This window comes from Eublepharis macularius, chromosome 12 (genome assembly GCF_028583425.1).
Source record: "Eublepharis macularius isolate TG4126 chromosome 12, MPM_Emac_v1.0, whole genome shotgun sequence".
Taxonomy (NCBI): Eukaryota; Metazoa; Chordata; class Lepidosauria; order Squamata; family Eublepharidae; genus Eublepharis; species Eublepharis macularius.
Window position 1 is genome coordinate 42,560,791 of NC_072801.1, and position 23,009 is coordinate 42,583,799.

A 23,009-nucleotide genomic window follows, 5' to 3' on the forward strand; every position below is an offset into this window, starting at 1 on the left:
AACAGTGATCCAGGCAATGGTCACCTCCAGATTAGGCTACTGCAACTCACTCTATGCAGGGCTTCCCTTGGGCTTGATCCGGAAACTGCAGCTGGTTCAGAATGCAGCTGCACGGGTGGTTGCCAGAGCACCAATCATGGCTCATATAACACTTATCCTCCGTCAGCTGCATTGGTTACCAGTTGAGTACCGGGTCCGGTTCAAGGTTTTGGTGTTGACCTATAAAACCCTATGCGGACTGGGCCCAGCATACCTTCGGGACCGCCTCTCCACATATGTTCCCCGGAGGTCGCTTCGATCAGCCACTAAGAACTTGCTGATGGTCCCTGGCCCCAGGGAGGTCCGCCTGGCCTCTACCAGAGCCAGGGCCTTCTCAGTTCTGGCTCCGACCTGGTGGAACTCTCTGTCTGAGGAAACTAGGGCCCGGCAGGATTTGTTATCTTTCCGCCGGGCCTGCAAGATGGAGATGTTCCACCGGGCATTTGGTGGGGGCTAGGCTGTCCTCTTGCCGGCCATACCACTGAAGACTTTCCACCCATGCAGGACAATGCTGTATTTTAATATTTTATACCCGGCCAATTTTAATTGTTTTGATATGATGTTTTAATGTTTTTTATAATGTTTTTACTGTTTTTAATCTGTTGTTAAACCGCCCTGAGCCCACCTGACGGGGAGGGCGGTCTAGAAATGTGACTAAATAAATAAATAAATAAATAAATTCCAAATTATTTAAAAAAAGATTTAAAAAACAATCTGCTTCTAGCCTGAAAATGGTTTCACAGAGATTGTTTTAGGCGGCCCAAGGCTTCCTGTTGTTTTTATGCTCCAGCTGGGTTTTTAATAGCTGGTTTTTTATATGGTTTGTTAATTTTCATGATTTGTATGAGTTTATTATGTGAGCTGCCTTGAGCAGGTCTCTAGAGAGGCTGCAGCTAAACTTTCTAAATACATTTGTAAATAAAGCAAATAGAACACATAAAGCTGCCTTATGCTGAATCAGACTGGGGCCCACCAAAGTCAACACTGCCTGTGCAGACCGGCAGGAGCTCTCCCTGATCTCAGGCAGAGGTCTTCCACATTATTTTAATGGGAGATGCTAGGGACTGAACCTGGGACCTTCTGAATGCAAAGCAGAGGTTCTTCCTCTGAGCCATGGCTCCTCCCCTCCAGCACCTTCTCCTCCAAAGGGAACCTGCCCTAGCAAGTGGCATTTCTTTCCCTGAGAGAGGTCATCTTCCAAGACCCCTTTAAGGTTTGGAAGACAAAGTCTGCTCTGTGGCTAAGCGGAGATGCAACCTTCTCTTTCCTGCCTGCCCCACAGCCCATGCCGGCAGTTCATTACCTGCTCACTTATGAAACGAAAGCCCTTGTCTGGCCGCACACACTCATACGTCTCCCCCAGCACAGGGTTAAATGGCTTGCTGCCAGCACGAAAGTAGGTGGAGGCGTAAGCTGAGACGGCAAAGGCAGCCATGCAGAGCTGTGAGAAGGAAGCAGAGGCAATTCATCAGGATGGCGGAAGGAAAAAGAAAGGACCAAAGCGGAAGCACCACAAAATCAAGGCAGTGCTCTTCTTTTACTAGAGACAGTGTTGTGCAGTAGCTGCAGAGTCAAGCGAGGACTGGGGATACCCAGGTTCAAATCCTCTGCCCTGAATCTCACATGGCAACTTTGGGCAAGTCAATCTCTCCTAGGGCTGTTTTTAGGGATAAAATGAAGAAGATGGAACCATGCACACTGCCCTGGCCTCCTTGGGAGGAAGGGAGGGATAAAAAGGGACTCAATAGATAACAGTTGCTTATAAGCCCATCACATTACAGGTTTTTCCTTTTTAAAGAGGGTGGAAGAACCTCAAGACACTTTCCCCAGCACTGAGAGGGACTCTTGTTAGGACTCTTGCAGTTTCATCTGCGGAGACTTTGGCTTGCAGTGTACGAATGAGTTCCATGCAAGCTAGATAACCTAAGATGCAAAGTGTACTTCCTCTTCTGCTCGAACTAACATTTACCACTGACCTTGTGCAAACGTGAGGTAGCCAAGGATGAGAGAGATTAACTGGCCGAAGCTCAGCCAACAAACTTACATGGCAGATCTGGACATAAGTCTCTCAGATCCTCTTACAGCTATACCACAGTGGCTCTTGATGATCTTTTGAACCTGCCATTGAATGGATTGACTCTGGATTCAAAATGAGGCCAGGATAAATTAATCCCACCCACCCCCAATACCACCAGTCCCCACATTTCAGATGCAACATGGTGGGATAGTTTAGGAGGAACCACAGAGTGCCTGCTTTGTAGGCTGAAAGTGCCAAATTAAATCTCTGGTGTCTCTAGCTCAAGAATTTCTGGTAGCTGGTCTAGTAAAAGAGTACAATTTAGAGACATTCCCTTATATTTAATAGTGTTAAAGAAAGAGTAATTTGTAGGCTTCCCCTAAGATCACATGACCTTGCATTGATCTACAGCCGTGCAAGAGGTTTTAGATGCTCTTCATATTCAAGTTGTTTTCATCCATTGTGGTAGACTTTCTCTGCTGACCAAGAAATATTATAGCAGATGCTTGGGAAAGACCTTGGAAAGACACTGTCAGAAGCAACAGACAATGGCAGGCAAGATGGATCAATGGTCAAAAACACCTGCACATGCTCATACAAAACTAGACAGATTTGAAATGGTCACCAAATTACTGTCCAATCCTAAACAGCGCTAGACCTTCTAAGCCCACTGTGTTCAATGCTCTTAAAAGTATGGAACTCTGCTTCAGATTGCACCCCAAATCCTGCAATTTCACCTGAATTTCTCTAAAACATTTTAACAAAGGCACTACCCGGCATGTCTTAAACAGAGATTAGGGTTTCCTTAGTCACATATTCTATAGGACCCACTTTTTAGAATTTTTAATTGGCTGTTCTTGTTTCATAAGACTATAATTTGTACCAAATCTGTTAATTTTCACCTAAACTACTTGCTGATCAGTTCAAACCTTTGACCTCCCTCACCATCCAGTATATGTAACTGCTAATCTTGTTGATTTATGATGGGACTCGCCCTTTCCACATCAACTTCTCCCTTTCCCCCTTACATTGAGAATTTATACTAGACAGACTCATGATGGAATTCACACCAAGCCTTCTCTCCCCTCTCTCCCACATAATCTTCCCCATAAGATTCCCTAGTGTGATTTTTCTATCACATACCTATCTAAAGAAGTGGGTTGTGTCTCATGAAAGCTCATATCAAAATTAATGTTTTTAGTCTTAAAAGGTGACATTGGCTGCTTATTTTATTTTGCTACAACACAGCTACCCCTCTGCAACTACCCTGCATGAACAGAAGAGCTACATCTTTCTCTTCTTTCTAAAATGAATGGTATGGTGGCAAAGCTTTGAAGCCATGCTCTTTGACATGGATGTGCCTGGTGTAAAAAACTGCAATGGTACAAGGAAGGCACACTGTCTTTTCCCAATCAGAAGTACTCTTCTATATCTAAATTAAACAGGAGTTTAGACTAACAAAATTTATTCTAGCATCGGTTTTTGTGAGTCAGAGCTCATTTCATCAGATGCGCTGGAGGGTATATGCGCTTCAAAGGAATGTAATCATGGATTAATGCTCTAATGTATCTAATGAAACGAGCACCAATTTATGAAAAATCATGCTGGGATACATTTTGTTAGTCTTACTCTTTAAGGTCACTATATTCAAGAATCTATATTTCATACAAAGTTAGACAAGGCTTCCTGAATGGAGAGAGAAAATGGGAAGCCACCAAGGGACCCACACTGCCTGGGTGTGGGGCAGAAAAGCATGAAAGTGAGGTATAGTGGTTAAAGTGTTGGGCTTAGGAGACCCTCTTTCAAATCTCTGTTCCACCCTGAAGCCTGTTGGTTGTCTTTGGGCCAGTCAGTCAGTCAGTCTCTCTTGCTTTCTCTCTCTTTAGCCTACCCCACAGGATTGTTGGGAGAATAAAACAAAGGACAGAAGAATCACATGCGCTAACTGAAAGAAGGGTGGGGTAAAATGTGATAAGACAGGTAAGAGTCCTGATGAAAAGGTCTCTTTTGTGAGGAGAACAAGCAAAGGGGAAAGACATTGTTGCTTGCCCACTGCATTTCCCATTCCAAGATGAAAAGAGAGTAAGTGGGTAAAGGATAAGATAGATACCAGTCTTTCACAGGGGTCCAGGCTACGGCTGGCAGCATCCAGAAGGGAACTGTACTCCAGTTCCTCACAAAGTCGTTGCAGCGTATTGAGGGGCTCATTCAGCTGAACTGGCATGGACACCTTGGAGAGGTCTTTTCCAATGTTGTTGCGGAGAATGTTCCATAGGCTGACATCGCTGGTGTGGACGTGGGAGGCCGGAAGACAGTTCCGCCGTGTGATTCCCGGCCCCGGCCCAGGGAGGTACAAAGGGAGAGACACCATTGGTCCTAGACTCATCTCAGGGTCCCCAAAACAATGCACTGCACTTGAGCCTGTTAAGGGGACACACCAGGAGCTACCATCAAATCTCAGCTCTAGCTTTGGCCCTGCATAGCATGCATGGAACATTTCATGAGTTCATCGCTGTTCCATTCATGCTCCACTATTGTGCAAGGGGAAGCTCTTGCAATAGCAGTATTACTTGCATATGTGCTCATGCTCCGTGAAAAAGTCACCCTTAAGGTGCAAATATCAGCCTCAGGGCAGGAGGTGACACAGATCCAGCCCATAGCTGTGGTGAAAAACTGCTCCATCCCCCTGCTGTTTTGGAAAAGGCTTGCTTAGATGTTTTGAATCTCTGGAGGGATACAAAGCATAATATGAACCCCTGCCCTTTTCACCTTCTGGGGCTTAAAACAACCCAGCAGGCCATTTCCAATCACAGATATGGTGCAGAGGTGAAACAGTGAAACCCCTCTCCCCGCACCCCCCTCCCCCTCCCCAGCACAATTTTCCAAATGGGAGGTCCCACAGTCATTTTTTGCAACTGTTTTTTTGCAATTTGTGGGACTGCAGCTTCTCCTCAGCATTTGGGGATTGAACTCCTGGATGAGATTCAGCCTTTATTCAGCAGGGTTAATATATATTCGAGCAACATGCGGTAATTTATGTTGAACCAGTGGATTATCCAAGTCTTTCCAGGACCATGATGACCCAGCCCCTTGTCTCCTCACCTGCACCCTCCAGTGTCCAATCCCCCTCCCTCAGCCACAGCTCCACTTCGTAGCCTCCTCTCCCCGCCAGACACCACCTGCCCATTTCCCAGAGAGAGTACCTTTTGGACAACGGGCAGGCATTCCCACCATATCAGTCGCCGCCACCAAGAGACTGTTGGTCACCTCACTGAGGCAGGACTCATCATCCGTCGCCTGGAGGAGCAACATAGGTTACACAAGCCAAGAGGGAAAGACATGATTTGCCAGGAAGAGGAACACCCAGAGAAAAAGAGGCAGCTGTGTAGGTGGGAATGGGATTTAAGGCAGGACAACGGTCTGGGGATGGGACAAGTTCACTAATAGGGTTGCCTTCCTCCACATAAGGCCTGGAGATCTCCCGGAATTACAACTGACTTCCAGTTCCCCTGGAGAACATGGCTGCTTTGGAGGGTGGACTCTGGCAATATATCCTGCTGAGGTCCCTCTCTTCCCAAACCCCACCCTCCCCAGGTTCCACCCCTCAAATTTCCAGGAATTTCCCAACCCAGACTTGGCAACCCTAGGCACTAAATCAAGAGTGTCTTTTCAATGTGGACAACATGCAAAAAGAATCAACCTGAGAGCCAACAGTTCATGATGGAGAGAGGATTCCGTTCTCCAATCCCACCCCACCCCCCACCCCCGGGGATGCTTAGAAAATGAGACTGGGGCGGGATAGATCCCATCTTTCATGAGATCAAGAGTATAAATATAATCCACATAACCCTCATTCTCAGTCATGACCAAAAACCAGAAATTGGATGGGGGAAACTGTCAGAAAGCCTTTGGCCACTGATTATCCTAGCCTTACAAATTATGGATGCAGAGGAGTTAGCCGTGTTAGTCTGTAGTAGCAAAATCAAAAAGAGTCCAGTAGCACCTTTAAGACTAACCAACTTTATTGTAGCATAAGCTTTTGAGAATCACAGTTCTCTTCGTCAGATGCATGGAGGGCAAGAAGAAACTGGTCAGATATATATGTGGCAAGCTGGGATTGAATAGAGACTATGGCCGTTTCCAGATGGCTTACCTTCTGCCACTCCATGCCGCAACGTCGCGGCTCATCCTGGGGCAAACGTGAAATATCATGCGAGTTTTGTGCGACGTTGCGCAAAACTCGTGCGAGAAAACGCGGTATTTCACGTTTTCCCCAGCACGAGCCGCGACATTGCGGTATGGAGCGGCAGAAGGTAAGCCATCTGGAAACGGCCTATGAATGGTTATCTCATTATCAGAAGTAACTGACTTCCTCAACAGAAGCAAACTGATCTCCATATCAGAAGCTACTGTTTGCATCTACTCCGCCCTCCTCTCTCCACCTATATATCTGACCAGTTTCTTCTTGCCCTCCATGCATCTGACTAAGAGAACTGTGATTTGCGAAAGCTTATGCTACAATAAAGTTGGTTAGTCTTAAAGGTGCTACTGGACTCTTTTTGATTTTACAAATTATGAAACAGCACAAATTATGACCTGAAATCTACCCTCATGAGTACACAGGAAAATGACTGGACTCATGAAAGCCTGAAGTTCAGCAGCAAATGGAGGCCACATATTTATGAGCAAAAATGGGCAGAAGCAGAGAACCGGAAAAGATGAAGATATCCCAGGTTGGGGCTCTTCTATAGAGATCTTGGAGATGGATAAAAAGAGAGAGAGAGAAACCTGCATAAGAAATCTCAAAGCAGAACATCTATGTTGGAAGGACACAGTTCCTTCACATTCTGAACTTCCTCCAAGACTCACAGGAAGTGCCTCATGCCCCAGGGAATTATGGGATTCAGGTTATTAATGACCCAATTGGAAGAGCTGACTACAGTTATGATGTGAGAAGAAGGGACGTAGGCAAACTTATAGAGGACGTGCGATCTGCTAAGTTTGCGCTTTCTGGTATAATTGTAAGTAAAAGGAGGGAGACTATGGGAAATAGATTAGTGAGCTGTATATGGGAAGTGGGGAACAAAAATCATTGGGAAAGGGCGTGGGAGAACAACTGCTAAGCTAGGGGAAGTGGCTGGGCTGCTGGCTAATTCACAGAGGAGAGAGAGAGAGAGAAGAGGGAAAAATGAATAAATAATAAAATAAATGGTGATGCAATTACATTTATTAAAAATAATTTTCAGACCGACATAGAAAACCTTTAACTCAGGTCTAATTAGTATGGAAGAATGACCGTTCCTTTTGTTTTAAGGCAGGCTATCACGTTTTTATCCTATCCTCCCTCCAAAGGTTATAGATCAATCTCAGCAGAATAAGTGGATTATATAAATATATAAAATATAAGTAGTACACAGAATAAACTGAGCAACACATGTGCATTGTAGTGCATTTAGTGGTTATTTCTCAAGGCATCAGCAAGAGGAGATATTAGTTCACCCAAACTCGTCTATGCTGACCTTGAGCTCCTACAACTGGAAACATTTAAAATAAATAGAAAAAAATTGGCAAATCACACTTTCCAGTTTTCAGCTTACAAAACTAATATCCTGCAGAAACTACACAAGTCTACACCATACATGATGTGATCTTCACCCATTTGCTCCAAATGTGATCCATAGTGGAGATGGGTTGCCCCAGAGAATGAAGACACAGGGATTAAACCCTCCTCGAAATGGAGTCCCTTTGCAAACAGATCCACTAACCTCATTCTCGGAGGAGCTGGCAGACAGGAAAACTTCACAGGCATCGAAGAACTCTGTGTGTGAGTCTGAGAGGGACACGATGCTGCGATTGGACACCTGATGCTGCTCCTGGCCCTTAACCAACACATTGTTTGGCTGCAGAGCAAAGAAAGAACACCCTGGCATGAGATCAGCACACTGCAGTTTGCCACTGTAGCAGAGAGAAATGCAAATGCTTCAGTAACGCAATCCTCACGGTTCCCTTCTAAATGCTTTGGAATTTCTTGAGGAACACTTAGGCCCACTGAAGTGCATCAAACAACTGTTTCGACAATATATGTTTCCTTAACTGTCAGCAGATTGTTTGGCTTGAATGTTCCAACAGTCATGAGGTATATCAGCTCTAAAAATTTCTGTGGTACATTTCATAGAATCATAGAGTTGGAAGAGGCCATACAGACCTTCTAGTCCAACCCCCTGCCCAGTGCAGGATCAGCCTAAAGCATCTCTGACAAGTATTCATCCAGCCTCTTCTTGAAAACTGCCAGTGAGGGGGAGCTCACCACCTCCCTAGGCAGTTGATTCCACTTTTGAACTACTCTGAGCATGAAAAAGTTTTTCCTAATATCCAGCCGGTACCTTTGTGCATGTAATTTAAGCCCCTTGCTTCGCATCCTACCCACTGCTGCCAACTGGAACAGCTCCTTGCCCTCCTCCAATTGACAGCCTTTCAAATATTTAAAAAGAGTAATCATGTCCCCCCTCAACCTCCTCTTCTCCAAACTAAACATTCCCAAGGCCTTTAGCCTTTCATCATAGGGCTGAGTCTCCAGACCCCTGATCTATCCCATCCTTTCCTTCAAGGAGCTGAGGAGGGCAAAACTTGATTTCCCTCTTCTGCATTTTATCCTCACAACAAGCCTGTGAAGCAGGTGAGGCCAAGGGTGGCCGCTAATCACCCAGTGAGCTACATGGTAGAGTGGGGATTTGAACCTGGATCTCTCAGATCCTATCCAACATTTTAACCGTTAACACCACACTTGTTCTTATAGGGGTTCCCTTTGGGTATCATGCTGACAAACCTATCCTCCGGGATGCTGTATAAACTGCATCTAAACTAGTGGTCACACAACTACATCTGGGCAAAACCAGTTCACTGGCTTCCATACTGTTCCCTTCAGTGCAAAATCACCTCCAAAGCCCAGTCTCTGTCGATGCTGACCTCATCGGCATTGAAGGAGGCGAAGGAATCCAGGGTGGTGTCCGAAGAGATGGACAAAGAATGGAAACGTCGCAGACATTCTGGATTGTCTAACATTTGCAGAGAAGCCTGGAAGGATCAAGAGGTATGTCTGTGAGAGAACAAGGGGATGTGGCGCTTCAAAAACCAGGTAGTGTTTAATTTCTACAATGACAGGTTTCAAGCCACCAGGAAGGCACATTCTTTGACTGGAAACATTCCAAATATATGTAATAGATGCCACTCAATATAATAAGAACTATCATGCATCAAGAATACCTTTCTGCTCTCTATATTGAACAAACAGATCACTTCTTAAGCAAAATAATAAATGGATAGAAATCTGACATTAAAAACTGCAATGTTGAGAAAGGAGACACATTTTAATCTTCTAGGGTGTTATGTTGCTAATTTGACAGCAACTCTTTTCTCCATCAAAGGGAGAATCCAATGGGAAATTGCCAGAATTTGCATTCATGAAGAAGTTTAACACTACTCCCCTTCCCATTATACAGTGAATGCCCATACATTCTGCAGGTACATGCATAAGTCTGTTTGTAAGGAAAAGCCAACATGCATTTACTTTACAAATGAAATGGGGGATCAGTATCTGGATAACTGAAGAGTTTGTATTACATTCAATGCACATAAACTGAATGTGCAACATGAGAATTACTTAGTGTTTTTTTTTTAAAAATCAAGTGTACACTGTACACATGCATTCACTGTAACTTGTGAACAGAGATAGTGTCTCTCATCAGGCCTTAACAAGGACCAGCCATTTCTCACTCCTGGTGTATCTTAGCATAGCCCATCCCTTATAGATGTTGATTAGTTCAGCTATGTATCTACAGTTTTCAAATTGGATTTGCTTATCATGGTTTGGATCTAACTAGCTTTTCTACCAATGGGAAAGAAGGAAGGCATCCCACTCAGGAATGTTATGCTGGTGATCATGAGGCTTGCATGGACAAAAGTCATGTGAAATGGAGGCTGTGATAAAGGGGGAACTGGGAGAGACGGAGTGAAAAAACTGGCTGAATCCAATCCCATGATCTGCAACACACTGCATGCATTTTATTTATATTTATTTATTTTCCAACTTTCTTGCTGAGATCCATTTTATACCTTCTTTGTCTGGGAGTGGTTCTCACTCAGTCCAAGTTGATTAATTACTATTTAAACTGGCATCTCTTTGTAACATCTCTTCCTACCCTCCTCTACCTTTTTGTTGTTTGTAGCTTTGAACATAAAATTCCTCTGCCTAAAGGCTGAACACTCCAAAGCACCTGATGAAGCAAGTTCTGATTCACAAAAACTTCTGCAGGAATAAATTTTGTTAGTCAAGTCAAAAGAGTTTATTGTCTATAGCCATAGGCCATAACAATTCACCAAACATTGACTAATAAACAATTAAATCCCTTATCACAGTTTGTATAGGTTACTAAAATTAATTAAAACAATACAGTATGCCAAACTATCCCAGGAGTCACGAAACAGCCAGTTAGTCTTTAAGGGCCGATTCCAGACGGCCCTCCCCATCCCGAAATGTCGCGCATCGTCGCGCGGAAAACGCGAAATATCGCGTTTTCTCGCGCGAGTTTTGCATGACATCGCGCAAAACTCGCGCGAGAAAACGCGATATTTCGCGTTTTCCACGCGACGACGTGCGATGTTTCGGGATGGGGAGGGCCGTCTGGAATCGGCCAAGGTGTCACTATATTCATCTTCGACTGGCGAACATTCTAACCAGGATGTTTGTGTATGTGATAGTTGTACTGATGCTGGACCAGTGGGAGGATATTCTGTGCATGCTCAAGGGCACTCATTATTTCTGATATTCTAAGGCTCAAGCTCTGGCATGGGATAGGAGGAGGTTTCTCTGCCAAACTCTTTTACTGGGGAATGAGTTGCAACCTTTCCCAAGAATAGTAAGTAGCCCCTTACCCCAGCTACTGCCATGCCAATGCCATTCCCCCGGCCACCTTGCACAGCGGGTGCAGTGGAACGCTGCAAATCCAGTGTCTGTTGCAGCTCCCGGAGGCGGTCCCGCTCCACACTCAACACAGCCAACACACTACTGAGGGAACCATGAACTGGAGAAGGAGAAAAAGGTGAATGCACATAAATGTCAGTCTTAAGCTCGTGTCTGAGAATTATTAGCTTTGTAGTCTTAAGGACTAGTCCTTAAGACTACGAAGATTAGCACAGCTCAGAAGAGGGGGGAAAAATAAGAGGCAGGGCTTTAGCCTTCTGTCACAATCCTCAGCACTAGCAGAAGCAGAACAAGTCATGCCTATTCTTTATGCAAAATGTAGGTTAAATTATTTTAAACAAACAAGAGGCTGAAAATTAATATTAAACTAGTACATGACACTATCTCCCATGCTTCCCCATCTCTCCCTCCAATTCTCAGAATTATTTATTTTATACTTTGCTTATCTCCTCAGTGGAGAACCAAAGTGGCTTACAACACCATTCTCCCCTCTATTTTATCCTCACAACCACCACCCTGTGAGGTAGGTTAGGCAGAGAGAAAGAGAGAGAGAGACCCAAATAAGCTCCCAGTGGCAGAACGGGGATTCTAACCTGGGTCTTCCAGATCCTGGTCTGACACTTATGTTAGTGGGTGTGTCCCACAGATTCAAAATGGCTGGAACAGGTAACATGCTTGCTAAATCCCTGAATGACATAATTATAATAGCTAATGAATGCTTACTACAAGTTCACCTTTCTGAGCTAAGATCCAGAAACTTCTCTGTAGCTGGCTGTATTCCGGAGGGAGGCTGAAGAGGGCCTGGTTCTGACATGATTCCAAATATCTCGAGAGGTTCGGCACAGAACCATGCAAACGGCCCACCTGTTGGAAGCAAAAAACCTGGGTGTTAGAGGGAGCAACTCCCCACCCCACCCCTTCCTCCATACCTTACTGTAGCTCACAAAACCTCTCTGCTCGGCCACAGGAAAGTTCTTTGCTCTCAACAACAACATGCAAAAACGACAATCTGCTTCAAGTATGAAATGCCTCCCTTGCTTCCTTCAATACCACCTGTCCCAAAATGACTCACCCTGCCTATGGTGTCATCTTTTGCAAAACTCTGAGTGCACCAGATCCGGGTAGATCGCTTCCCCTTCCGGGCTCTCTCTGTACCTGTTGAGGTCTGCAAAACCAAGAAAGAGTCTTCTGTTACCCACCCTGATGGCATGCATGGCTTTGTACCTTTTCAGGTACAGGCACTGCAAGAGATGTACACACACATGCAAATGGTTGGGATCACACTGTGGGCACAACCACTGGTCCATTTATTTATTTTATTTAGTACATTTTTATCCTGCCCTTCCTCCCAGGAGCACAGGAAGAGGTGCATCATTTTCTCTCCTCCAGTTTATCCTCACAACAACCCTGTGAGGTACGCTAGCCTGAAGGTAAGCTTCCATGGCAGAGCAGGGACTTCAACCTGACTCCTCACAGATCCTATTTTGAATAGCAGTGGCTCACTACTGCAACCAGAGAAAAGTTTCCCCCCCACACACACCTTTTACTAGAAATGCCAGGAATTGAACCTGGTATCTTCTGCATGCAAAGGATGTTCTCGGCCACACAGGCTGCAGCAATGACAAGACTCAGAAAACGTACACATGGAGGATCTCTGCAGAATGGAAACGCCACTGCCGCTCCTGTGCATACCTGACTATGGGAGATGAGAGGGGCAGAAGGAATGCGGTGGAGAGACTCCAAATTCTGCAGCATCTGGTTGAGCTCTTGAAGTTTCCCTTGACAGTCGGAGAGCTCTATGGAAGAGGAAGTCAGCCATTATCAAGAGAATCAGGGACAGACTTTGAACCCATAAGGAACCTGTCAGCCACCTGTCACCAGGCCCAACCTACAGACTGGAAGGGAGAGGATAGGAACAGAACCCACCCTGCATCAGAACTCACAGGTAACCAGGTACACACATTACAGCAGGCACAGAACTATGGCAGCGAGGCAAAGAACCACAGTCCAGTCTTTTATCCATGGAGACCCCTTTGTTCTTGCCACATGTGTCGTTCCGTTTATCTACCTCTTACATTTTTAGTACACATTTCCTCCATGGAGTTCAGGCTCATGGTTCTGTCCTCCCTCAGCTTTATCCTCACAATAACCTTGTGAGGTAGGCTAAGCTGAGAGAGAATGAATGGCCCAAGATCACCCAGTGAGCTTCATGGCAGCAGGGGGATTTGAAGCTGGGTCTCCAGAGTTCTAGTTTGTGTAGCCACTGCATCCCACTGCTTCTGAATGGACACCATACACCCCTGACTGACAACTGTGCTCCTCTCTAGTCTAATGACTGTCCCTCGCCAAGGGAAGATCCTTCATGCTGGCAGTTGAAAGATTGCCTCATAACTTGATCAAGAAGCCAAGAGAATTAGGGGTAAGTGGTGGAAGAGGCAAAAACTAGAATGTGAGGGAGATCTCAAAAGTAACATGTCTTGCAAGTGAGTTTGGAAGAGAACCTAAAAGTTTAGTAGGCAGCAACAGGGAAGTCATTTCAAACAAGTGATAAAGAACACACATGGCCCATTCACCCCACCCCCACTTACCTGCTGAGCACCTGTCCAGACCTTTGCTGTCATTCAGCCAGGAATTCACCTTGTCTCGGGGACAGGCCAGAGAAGACAAGGCCGGGGCACTTTCTGACATCTGAACCCGATGCCGAGAGCCACAGGCCTACAAGAGGAAGTCAGTAAAGTATCAGAAGAGCAGAAATAATGAGCAAAGGGTTCTGGGAGTTGCTGCCAACTTTATGGGCCATGGCTATCAATGTCCATCTCTGTTTCACTCTGATGCTATACAAAGGGGAAAGATGCGGACCAGAGGCAAAGGTTTCCAGTTCTACTAAAATAAACGGGAGTCTAGTAGTACCTTAAAGACAAACAAGATATTATTTTAGCATCAGCTTTTGTGGAATATATAGGAAGCAATGTTAAGCTCCCCCAAATTTATGCTGGAATAATACTTCTTCATCTCTGAGGAGCTAGAAGATTTCCGTTTGTTTTTCCAAGACAAGAGCCAATATTGGCTACCCCCCTCCAGAATCATCTCCATAAATCCTTTTGGTGAAGTTAAGTAGGCACCTAAACACCTTACCACCTTTATTCTATTCTTTATCCATTTAGAGCTAGGAGTGTCCATAGGAAGAACATAGTCAGGCCCTTCTCAAATGAGCACTACAGGGGCTAATACTCCACAAGCGCTCTCACTCGTGCTTGCTCTCTCGTTCTCTCCCTCCCTCCCTTTTTGATAAATCAACCCTGGCAGCTGCATTTCCAAACCCCTCCCCCTAAATAAGGAGCCCTGTGGTGCAGAGTGGTAAGCTGCAGTACTGCAGCCCAAGCTCTGCCCATGACCTGACTTCAATCCTGGTGGAAGCCGGGTTCAGGCAGCTGGCTCAAGGTTGACTCAACCTTCCATCCTTCTGAGGTTGGAAAAATAAGTACCCAGCTTCCTGGGGGTAAAGTGTAGATGACTTGGGAAGGCAATGGCAAGCCACCCCGTAACAAAAAGTCTGCCAAGGAAACATCATGATGCGCCGTCCCCCCATGGGTCAGTAATGACTCAGTGCTTGCACAGGGGACTGCCTTAACCTTTTACTCCCCAAATGATGAAAATAAACATGGAAGAATCCATAAAGGTGCAGTTGAACCCCCCGCCACTCACCTGTGCAGGATAGGGACCTTTTCCGTTGTGACTCCCCATGAGGAACTGCTGTTGGGATGTATCCATCTTCTCCACCTGGCGGTGTGCACACAACTTGGCCACCCAATTATTAAAGAGCTCCTGGGATTTTATCTGTGGGTTGGAGAGAAAGTAGCAAAATATTAGGAACACAGACAAGTGCAGACATCCAAACATGTCAACATTTGCACTGGTACTTAAGCACTTGAAACAACTTTTTTAGCCTGTATAGAACAGCTCTCCAGGCATCAGAAATAGATATCTAGACCATTATTGGAGAATGTATAATTATTCTGGACATGGCTGATCCTCAGCCTAAATCAGTGGAGGGAGGGCTTAGTTTATTCCACAGCAGCAATTTTCAGATGTAAGCTATCCAGGAGGATTCTCAGAATATCAGTTTTCATTCTTTAACAGAGGAGAAAGTAAGCTGTTAGTCCTGACCTAGACAACAGGGACAGAAAGTCACGACATGGACAGAGGCTCACATGCGCATTGTTTAAGACCACTGACTATTGTCTAAGTCCTCTTCATAAAATCATTTGATTTACAATGAAAAGAGAGGAATGCTAAGAAAGCCATGAACAGAGTCTCCCAGTCTGCAGCAAACACGTTACATGAACCCAATAACTGACACACAATTTTTCAACTACACTCAGTATGTTCTGAGAGGTCCCAGGAAAACATATGCAGAACACTAAGTCCTATACATGGTAACCAGAGCACAAGACTGGTTTGCCATGGGTTGGGTGATGCTGCATGAAGCCTTTCTTCACAGCTATCACAAGTCCTGACTCTTCAGCAGAAATCTGCATTAGAACAGTGATTGCCATGGTGACGGAGAAAAGGACAGATTGGACAGTGACTATGCTGACACCATACTAAGTGACAGAAAAATATTCTTCTTATTGACCTCTGTGAGTTTGAAACACCCTTTAAAAAAAAAAACCCTCTAAATTCTTGAAAGTTGACCATGTAAACAAAGAGGTCATGGAGCCCCTCAAAAGAAAGGGGAGGGAAAAGGAGGAAGCTCAAACAAAACAAAATATCCTTAGATTTTTTTCTATTTTCACCCTGATCCAGAGAACCACATACTCAGTGCCCAGCACATAAGCCTGTTCCTTGGCTGTTGCACAAAGACTGCTATGGGGCAATGTTCAGAGTTACATGTCCATCAGTGTACCACAAGATGCTACTACTAGTCTTTTGTATAATGGACAACTGAGTGGAAACATACTTTTGGTTTTGGGTTTCATTGGTTGGATTGCGTCTCTTGCTTGGGCCATTCTCATAGTAACTCCCCCTTTCTACATACTGGGAAAACCAAGGCATCGAGCCAGTGATATATCTGAAGCTAATGGGTAAATTTGGCATTTGGGTAACTTCTACAAAGCAACAGGTCTCTCATTTGCAATAGCAATGGAGCATCCATGTGGCAGATTTCTCTGCATTTTCCTTGCCCCCATTTCCTGTAATGGCCACCCTCCAGCCCCCCCCCCCCCAAGTTGGAACCTCAATTGCCAACTTAAAACAAAAAAGTCCTCATGTGGCAGGAGAGGAATGACAGCCACAGAGGCCAGGAAAATGGCACATCAGAGGTGTGGTGGATTGAATGTTTTAAAAAGCCTGGAAGGGCTGTACACACATGGCTGCAGGATTGTTAAGGGTTATTCCCTCACAATATCAGAGAGCTTTGAGTAACAGGCTTAAGAGTACTTTGAGTAAAGTACTCTTAGGCATCTAATTGGGTAGCATGAGCTGGAAAGAGGGTCTGTTTTCAGTACTAGCAGAGAGGAATCTAATGTGAAGAGTTGGGAGAGTCCTAATGGAGAGCAGTTTTAACACCAGCAGGAGAACTAGGGAAAGTCAGCAAGGAGATTTGGGAAGTAGATGCAGACTCCCAAACAGGCCAAAGAAAGGGGATAAATCTTCCATGGAGAGGAGATTTTCACTACCCAGTCAAACAGGGGAGAGCCAAATCAGCTCTGAAGAGTGGAGAGATCCCTGTCGAGTGTGGTTGGAAACTGCCCATGGAGACTTTCAGATTCAGTTAAAGACTGAAGGAAAGCACTGGTGTGTGAAGAGAAGGGGACTGAGGTACTATAAAGTGGGTACCAGCATTCCTAACACCAGAAGAGAAAGAGAATTCTAAAAGAAAGTCTACTAGAGTGCTTGGGGATAAATAAGGGAACCAAAGCCTCAAAACAGAAGCTTTTAAGTATCTGTGAAGAGCATAAGAATGAAGTCTGTGCATGTTTTGATTTTATCTCAGAAATATATCTATACTATACGATGAATTACCTCAGAAATGTCATGCCCCTGATTTCACTAGACCTTTCCCCTCTGAAGTAAATAAACTAGTTAGTTATATTTGGAATTTGAAAAATGCCTGTGGTGCCATTTCTGTTGTTTAAGGATGAGGGAACGTCATAGGAGATCTTTCCAAAAATGTTGCGGTAAAGCAAGTTTAAGAAAGATCATAGCAAAGCTAGAGGAAAACAGGAGGGTGTGCAGATGCCTTACAGAGCTGTGTGGAAGTGGAGGGGGGTAGAAATCCCACTTCACTTTCATGTTCAAGTTGGTTCAAAACACCAGTGCAGAAGTGACCTTGAACTCAGGTTTCCTATGCTATACCCACAGGCCCTACTCCCGTCCCCAATTTACATCTCAGTTTCCAACACTACCCATTTCACCCAATCACAATCGCACATCCCCATCACCAGGACAAGGTGTTTGTGTTGCACCTGTTACCTTGAGATGATAAATATTCTCCTCTGTGTCCAGGTCCACGCGCTGGGCTTTTTTGTTGACTGACATGACTGACAGGCGGACGTCAATGGAGCCATGCAGCTTCCCCTTGAAGACCTGAGAGGAGAAGCGCACATGCTAGGAAACTGAATGTGGTTACTTTCTCTTTTAATCCTCCCTTATTAACTAATTATCTTGTTTTCATCCTGCTTCAATTCCCTGGACCTGTATAAATCCTTCTGCATTGGAACTGGGGCATCCCAGACTTCCCCATTACTCTCCCCTACTCACATCCTGCCGTGTTGTGGCATACTTCAGGATTCCATCTTCCAAAACAAAGTAGCGCTATGACAGAAAGAGACAGAGAAATCACAAGTATTCTCACTGACCCCAAAATAACTGGCTTGTATGACCAGATTCAACTAAACATTTGATCAAAGGTCCTGAAGGAATTTGTTTATTTCGATATTTATATCCCATTTTTCTCTCCAATGGGGAATTAACATAGCTTACAACGTTCTCCTCTATTTTATCCTCACAACAACCACACTATGAGGTAGGTTAGGCTGAGAGACAGCGATTGGCCCAAGGTCCATAAGGCCCATGCTTTCAACATGGCTTATGCCAGGGGCTGCTACCACAGTCCTCCCACCTCCCATTATACACCACTGAAACTCCTCTCTGCTAGCTGCACAACATATTCATTTGATCTTCAAAGATGTTCTCTCCTGGACTCTCTCCTGCCTTTTTGTTTAATTAATAGAATGTTTAATCTCACACAGTGTAATTGGTTGTCTTTAATGTAGGATAGCTCAAATATATTCAGCAAGGTTTCCTATCTGGCTAGGCAGCTGCAGGAGACAGGAGAATGGGAAAGAATCAAAGCAGTAGTATTTTGTGTTTGTGCACATGTGCATTTACACAGGTGTGCATGAGAGTTTCAAAAAACATCTCTTATATAAGGACAGAGATATACCAGAAATAGGCATGAAAAAATAGAAGTTAAATTAAATTCCCCCCTGGAAATTAAAGATTGGATGCAACAAATTTTACAGCTGATGAAAATGGAGGCAGAGGCGTTCTTTGACCACCCGAAAAGGCTATGGACAAAAGCCACATGGAATGAGAACTACAATAAAGATGAGAACTGGGTGAGATTGAGCAAAAAAGCTGGCTCGATTCCACCCACTTCTTACCCTTCTTTGTTAAAACAGCATCACCTATAGATAACGATATTTACTTTACAGGGCAATCCTAAACCAAATTATACCCTTCTACACCCCTTGATTTCAGTGGGCTTAGAGGAGTGTAAGCTGGTTTATGATAGCTCTGTTAAGGTACTCTGTGCCTCTCTTCACTGATCTATGGGAACCAGAGAAGGCTGTATAGCAACTTTGAGTAAAGTTAGTACAAATCTCACCGGTTCACATGATTTTTTGAATGTAAAGAGCCAGTGCAGCGTAGCAGTTAAAGTGTTGGACTAGGATTCAAGAGATGCAGGTTCTAACCCCCCCCCCTTAGTCCTGAAGCTCACTGGGTGACCTCAGCTCAGTTGCTCTCTTAGCTTACCCTACCTCATACGGTTGTTGTGAAAATAAAATGGAAGTGAGGAGAACCACATATGCAGAACTGAGCTCCTTTGAGGAAGGGCTTTATAAAGATATAATAGATCTTGCGTACAAGCTTCAGTTATTTGGACCCTGTCCTGTTTATCTGATGCTGTACTTATCAATTTAGACACTGATACCCCACATTTTTCCCCCGATGGGGACTCAAATCAGCTTACAGCATCATTCTCTCATCCCTCCATTGTATCATAACAACAATCCTATAAACTAAGGAAGAATAAATAACTGGCCCAAGGTCACCCAGTGAGCACACCAGGGATTCAAACCGGGGTCTCCCAGATTCTAGTCTGAGAATAAACCACTACAATGGGTGCCATGTGAGATTAACTGTGTCCCTGAAACTGTGTCTTCAGTCCAACCACTTGTAACTCACTGGGGGAAGCACACAAGGAGTTGGGTGGTCACAGGGGATAATGCAAAAGTAGCATCAGGGCAGAAATGAAGCAAAACGCTCCCACAAGTCTGCTCATCCCAACCCTCTCACCTTGTGCCAGCCCTTCAGGGGCCATTTTCTCTTCTTTAACAGGTAGCCCTCCTGCCTCTCTGGCTCCTGGACACCACTTTGGAGCCGCAGCTCATCCACCACCTCCCAGCTTTCCGAACCCTGAAAAAACAAAAAACAGAGAAAGGAAGGTAAGGGCCCCATGGAGAGAAAACACCTTTTGTTGTGGCCCAATGAACCAATGTGCCCACTGACTGATGTTTAGACAGTGTGGAGCCAGAGTTCAAGCCTGCCGCTAGGCCGTATCCTCTAACCTGGAAGCCCCTCCCACCCAATCCTAGCCATTTATGGAGCCTGGTCACATGGTTACTTGGGCAGAGAGGTCAGGGAAGAAGTCACACCTGTCGAGCGATGCTGTGTTTGGAGGACACAGTGCTGTTGGAACGGGAGGGAGGCAGAGCCCTTTTGGGAGACGAGGGATCTTTCTCATGGCTGCCCATCTTTGAGGAAGGCTGTTCCTCATGCCAAGATCCCCCCTGGATGCCAAGGAAGTGTCAGAGGGAGGTACCCTTGGCTCAAGACCTTGCCTTCATCACCACAGCATCATGTTCAGAGGGCCAGCTGCAAGGAGAGAGAAAGCAGGCAGGTTGGAAGACTGACAGTCCAACATCCTCACCCCATTACTACAAAAGAGGCTCCTACAGGAAGGGTTTTCCACGGAGGAATCATTTTTTAAGTGTTTGGGAGGTCCTTGTAAATTATCATGCTATCAAGAGAGCCAGCATAGTGTAGCGCCTAGAGTGCTAAACTAGGATCTGGGAGACCCAAGTTCAAATCCCTACTCTGCCATTGATGTTCGTGGGGTGATCTTGGGGCAATCACACATTCTGGGCCTAACATACCTCACAAGGTTCTTGTTGTGAGGATAGAACTGGAAGAGGAGATAATGACATTGTAAGTTGCTTCGGGTCCCGAAGGGGAAATAAACATCTAAAATAAATAGGACTGCTGAAGGATCAACATGTTTCTAATCAACCGGGTTCTGTTTCATTCAATCTGAAGCTCCTCTAAGCTGTATATTTGAACTGATGGCATGGTTGATTATATCCATGAACGGCTGGTTTTTGTCTTTTAAGGTATCTGTTAGTTAATCTGCTTTTTTGTTTCATCACATTATTTCCTGTTGCCCAAAGATATTACTGTTTATGCTTATATAGCAATGAGTTCCAAACTTTATGAAGGACCACTCTAAACTTACTACAGTTTTTGGGTCCCACTTCCAAAAAGTAGCTCTACTCTACTTTCCCTCTCCCCAGTTTAAAAGGTGGGATCTGCTCATCAGTTAATACAGAACTAGTTTATATTTTATCTTTGGTATTTCCAAGTATATAGTATGACTGAGTGGTTATGGGCTTTATTTCATAGCCACTACAAATTATGCATGTGTAAGAGACTTGCAATCTGCTTTAGGATCATGATGACCCACAGTTCAAGACCCATTGCTCCATATACAACTCTTAAATGTAAGGTATGGGTCCTTCCCTCTTTCAAAAAGGGACGGAGTTTACAATATGCTGTGTTGAATTCCTCCTATCTAAGCCCATTGATTTCAGCTGGCTAAGCTCAAGTAACACTGCATATGATTGTATTATAAATTTCTAAGAATAGCAACATTTAAGGAAAATCTTCCAAATCCTAATTGCAAAAGAAATTAAAACATATGTCCAAATTTTGTTTAAAGTTAAAATGCTGGTGAAAGGAACTAAGGTCAGTATGGAGCTGTCAGTGATTAGCAGGCAGATTTCCATCTTTAGCTTTTGACTGCACTTTCCCAGGCTCCCCCCGCCCCCTTCTCCTCTGCAAGTGAATCTCTCTTTATTCAACAGTTTTGGGTCCCTCCATGAGCATCACACCCCAACTTACTTATACTACTCTTGATAATATGCTAAGTCCTAATTTTTTTTCACAATCCTTGACAAATGGCAGCAGAAAAAAAACCCCTTATGTCTATCACAAAAACCAGGGGGTGGGGGACTCCATTGTTGGGAAAGGTTTGCTAAATCTCATGGCCTGAGCCTTCTCAGATTCTCTGGTTAAGGAGTAAAATCTCAGGGTGAGGCATCAGAATCAACAATGAAAGCTAATTTTCACTCAGCTTGAGAGGTTTCACCTTTGACTCCAATCCTAGGCAAAAACATAACCATTCTGATGCACCAGGTACCCTTGGGCATGAACAGGCACCATTAGGCTCCTCTGTTGCCAAGTAGGCCCCCTCCCCTGCTTTGAAGCCTGCCATGAACTGTGCTAAAGTTTCCTGCGTTGCTGTTTTACTGCTACACCAAAGACCGCTTTGCACGTGTGTGTTCTGGTACACGTGTCAGTTTCCTGCCTGCGTGTCAATTACCCTGCTGCTGCAATAGACTGTGTAGTTTACTGACTCCATGTTTGGGTAACTGCGCAAAAGGACTCTCTTTCTGGGCAGCCCTGCCCTGACCTGTATCTGGACTTCCCAGTGTGTGTTTGGACTGTGTTCCCCGTGCCTGCTTTGCCATCTGCCACGGACCGTGCCTGTTCCCTGCTTTGGACTGTGTTTTAAAGTGTTGTTCCCGCTGCCTCCATGGAAGCCTGCCTCATATGGGCCCAAGCCGCTGCTAGCAGCCGGGTGCCAGCCGGGGAAACCTCCAGCGAGCCTGGCTAGGCGCTCCCTGGTCAGTTCCCGCCTGGAGCCTCCCGCGGGCCGGTCGCCAAGCTTGCCCTTGCTACCGGGCAGCCTGCTATCCAGCCCCAGCTATGCCCAGCCGGCATCCATGTTCTCAGGCACCCAGAAGACCCTGGGAAGAAGACTGCTTTGAGAAGCCATTTCGGCGAAGCGGGCACACCACGTCCGCAGCGAGAGCCCCTCGCCCCGCTCTGCATATCTTAGGAGCCGCCCCAGAGAAGAACTAAGTGCCGACCATCCCAAGCACTTAGAGAATGCATCTCAAAGAAACCTCCGCATTCCAAAGCTGATGACATCAGGACAAGCCCTGTCCGCTGGAACATCCTTTCAGCCCACTTGGATTTCCCCCTCCCTCTTTTGTCCCCTCTTCCTGAGGTGTCACTTATCACAATCTGATTACCAAAGTGGCCCATCCAAGCCATTCAGTAGCCCATTAGACCCTTTGTTTTAATCTGTGAGAACCACCAAGTACAGCACCAGCCCCAGGGTACGTTTTGGGGTATTTAAGCTGGTCTCTCAGACCACTCGGTGCTCAGGCCATTCCCTATCCAGACCTCCTTGCTGTCCGTCTGTGGTCCCAGTGCTGGCATTGGGCCACCCTCGCTGCCGTGTCTCTGCTTCGCTCCAGGATTGTGAGTATTTCCCTTACCATCGTTGGGAACCCGCTAATGCGAACGCCTCTGTATTTCATACTCTGTATTTCCTAGATCTTG

General features: G+C 45.2%; 1 protein-coding gene across 1 annotated transcript in view; it reads right to left on the bottom strand.

Moving 5' to 3' along the window:
- OSBPL7 (oxysterol binding protein like 7) overlaps positions 1-23,009 on the bottom strand; it is a 44,358-nt gene that overhangs the window by 11,075 nt on the left and 10,274 nt on the right. The window contains exons 2-16 of the mRNA XM_054992921.1: positions 19,979-20,198; positions 19,620-19,739; positions 17,799-17,852; positions 17,511-17,624; positions 14,742-14,873; positions 13,625-13,751; positions 12,729-12,832; positions 12,109-12,201; positions 11,771-11,900; positions 10,988-11,136; positions 8,993-9,130; positions 7,822-7,956; positions 5,260-5,353; positions 4,167-4,477; positions 1,343-1,480 (exon numbers count right to left, since the gene is read on the bottom strand). Of these exons, the coding sequence (XP_054848896.1) occupies positions 1,343-1,480; positions 4,167-4,477; positions 5,260-5,353; positions 7,822-7,956; positions 8,993-9,130; positions 10,988-11,136; positions 11,771-11,900; positions 12,109-12,201; positions 12,729-12,832; positions 13,625-13,751; positions 14,742-14,873; positions 17,511-17,624; positions 17,799-17,852; positions 19,620-19,739; positions 19,979-20,077 (1,938 nt within the window). The 5' untranslated portion in view covers positions 20,078-20,198. The remainder of the gene's footprint in view (positions 1-1,342; positions 1,481-4,166; positions 4,478-5,259; positions 5,354-7,821; positions 7,957-8,992; positions 9,131-10,987; positions 11,137-11,770; positions 11,901-12,108; positions 12,202-12,728; positions 12,833-13,624; positions 13,752-14,741; positions 14,874-17,510; positions 17,625-17,798; positions 17,853-19,619; positions 19,740-19,978; positions 20,199-23,009) is intronic.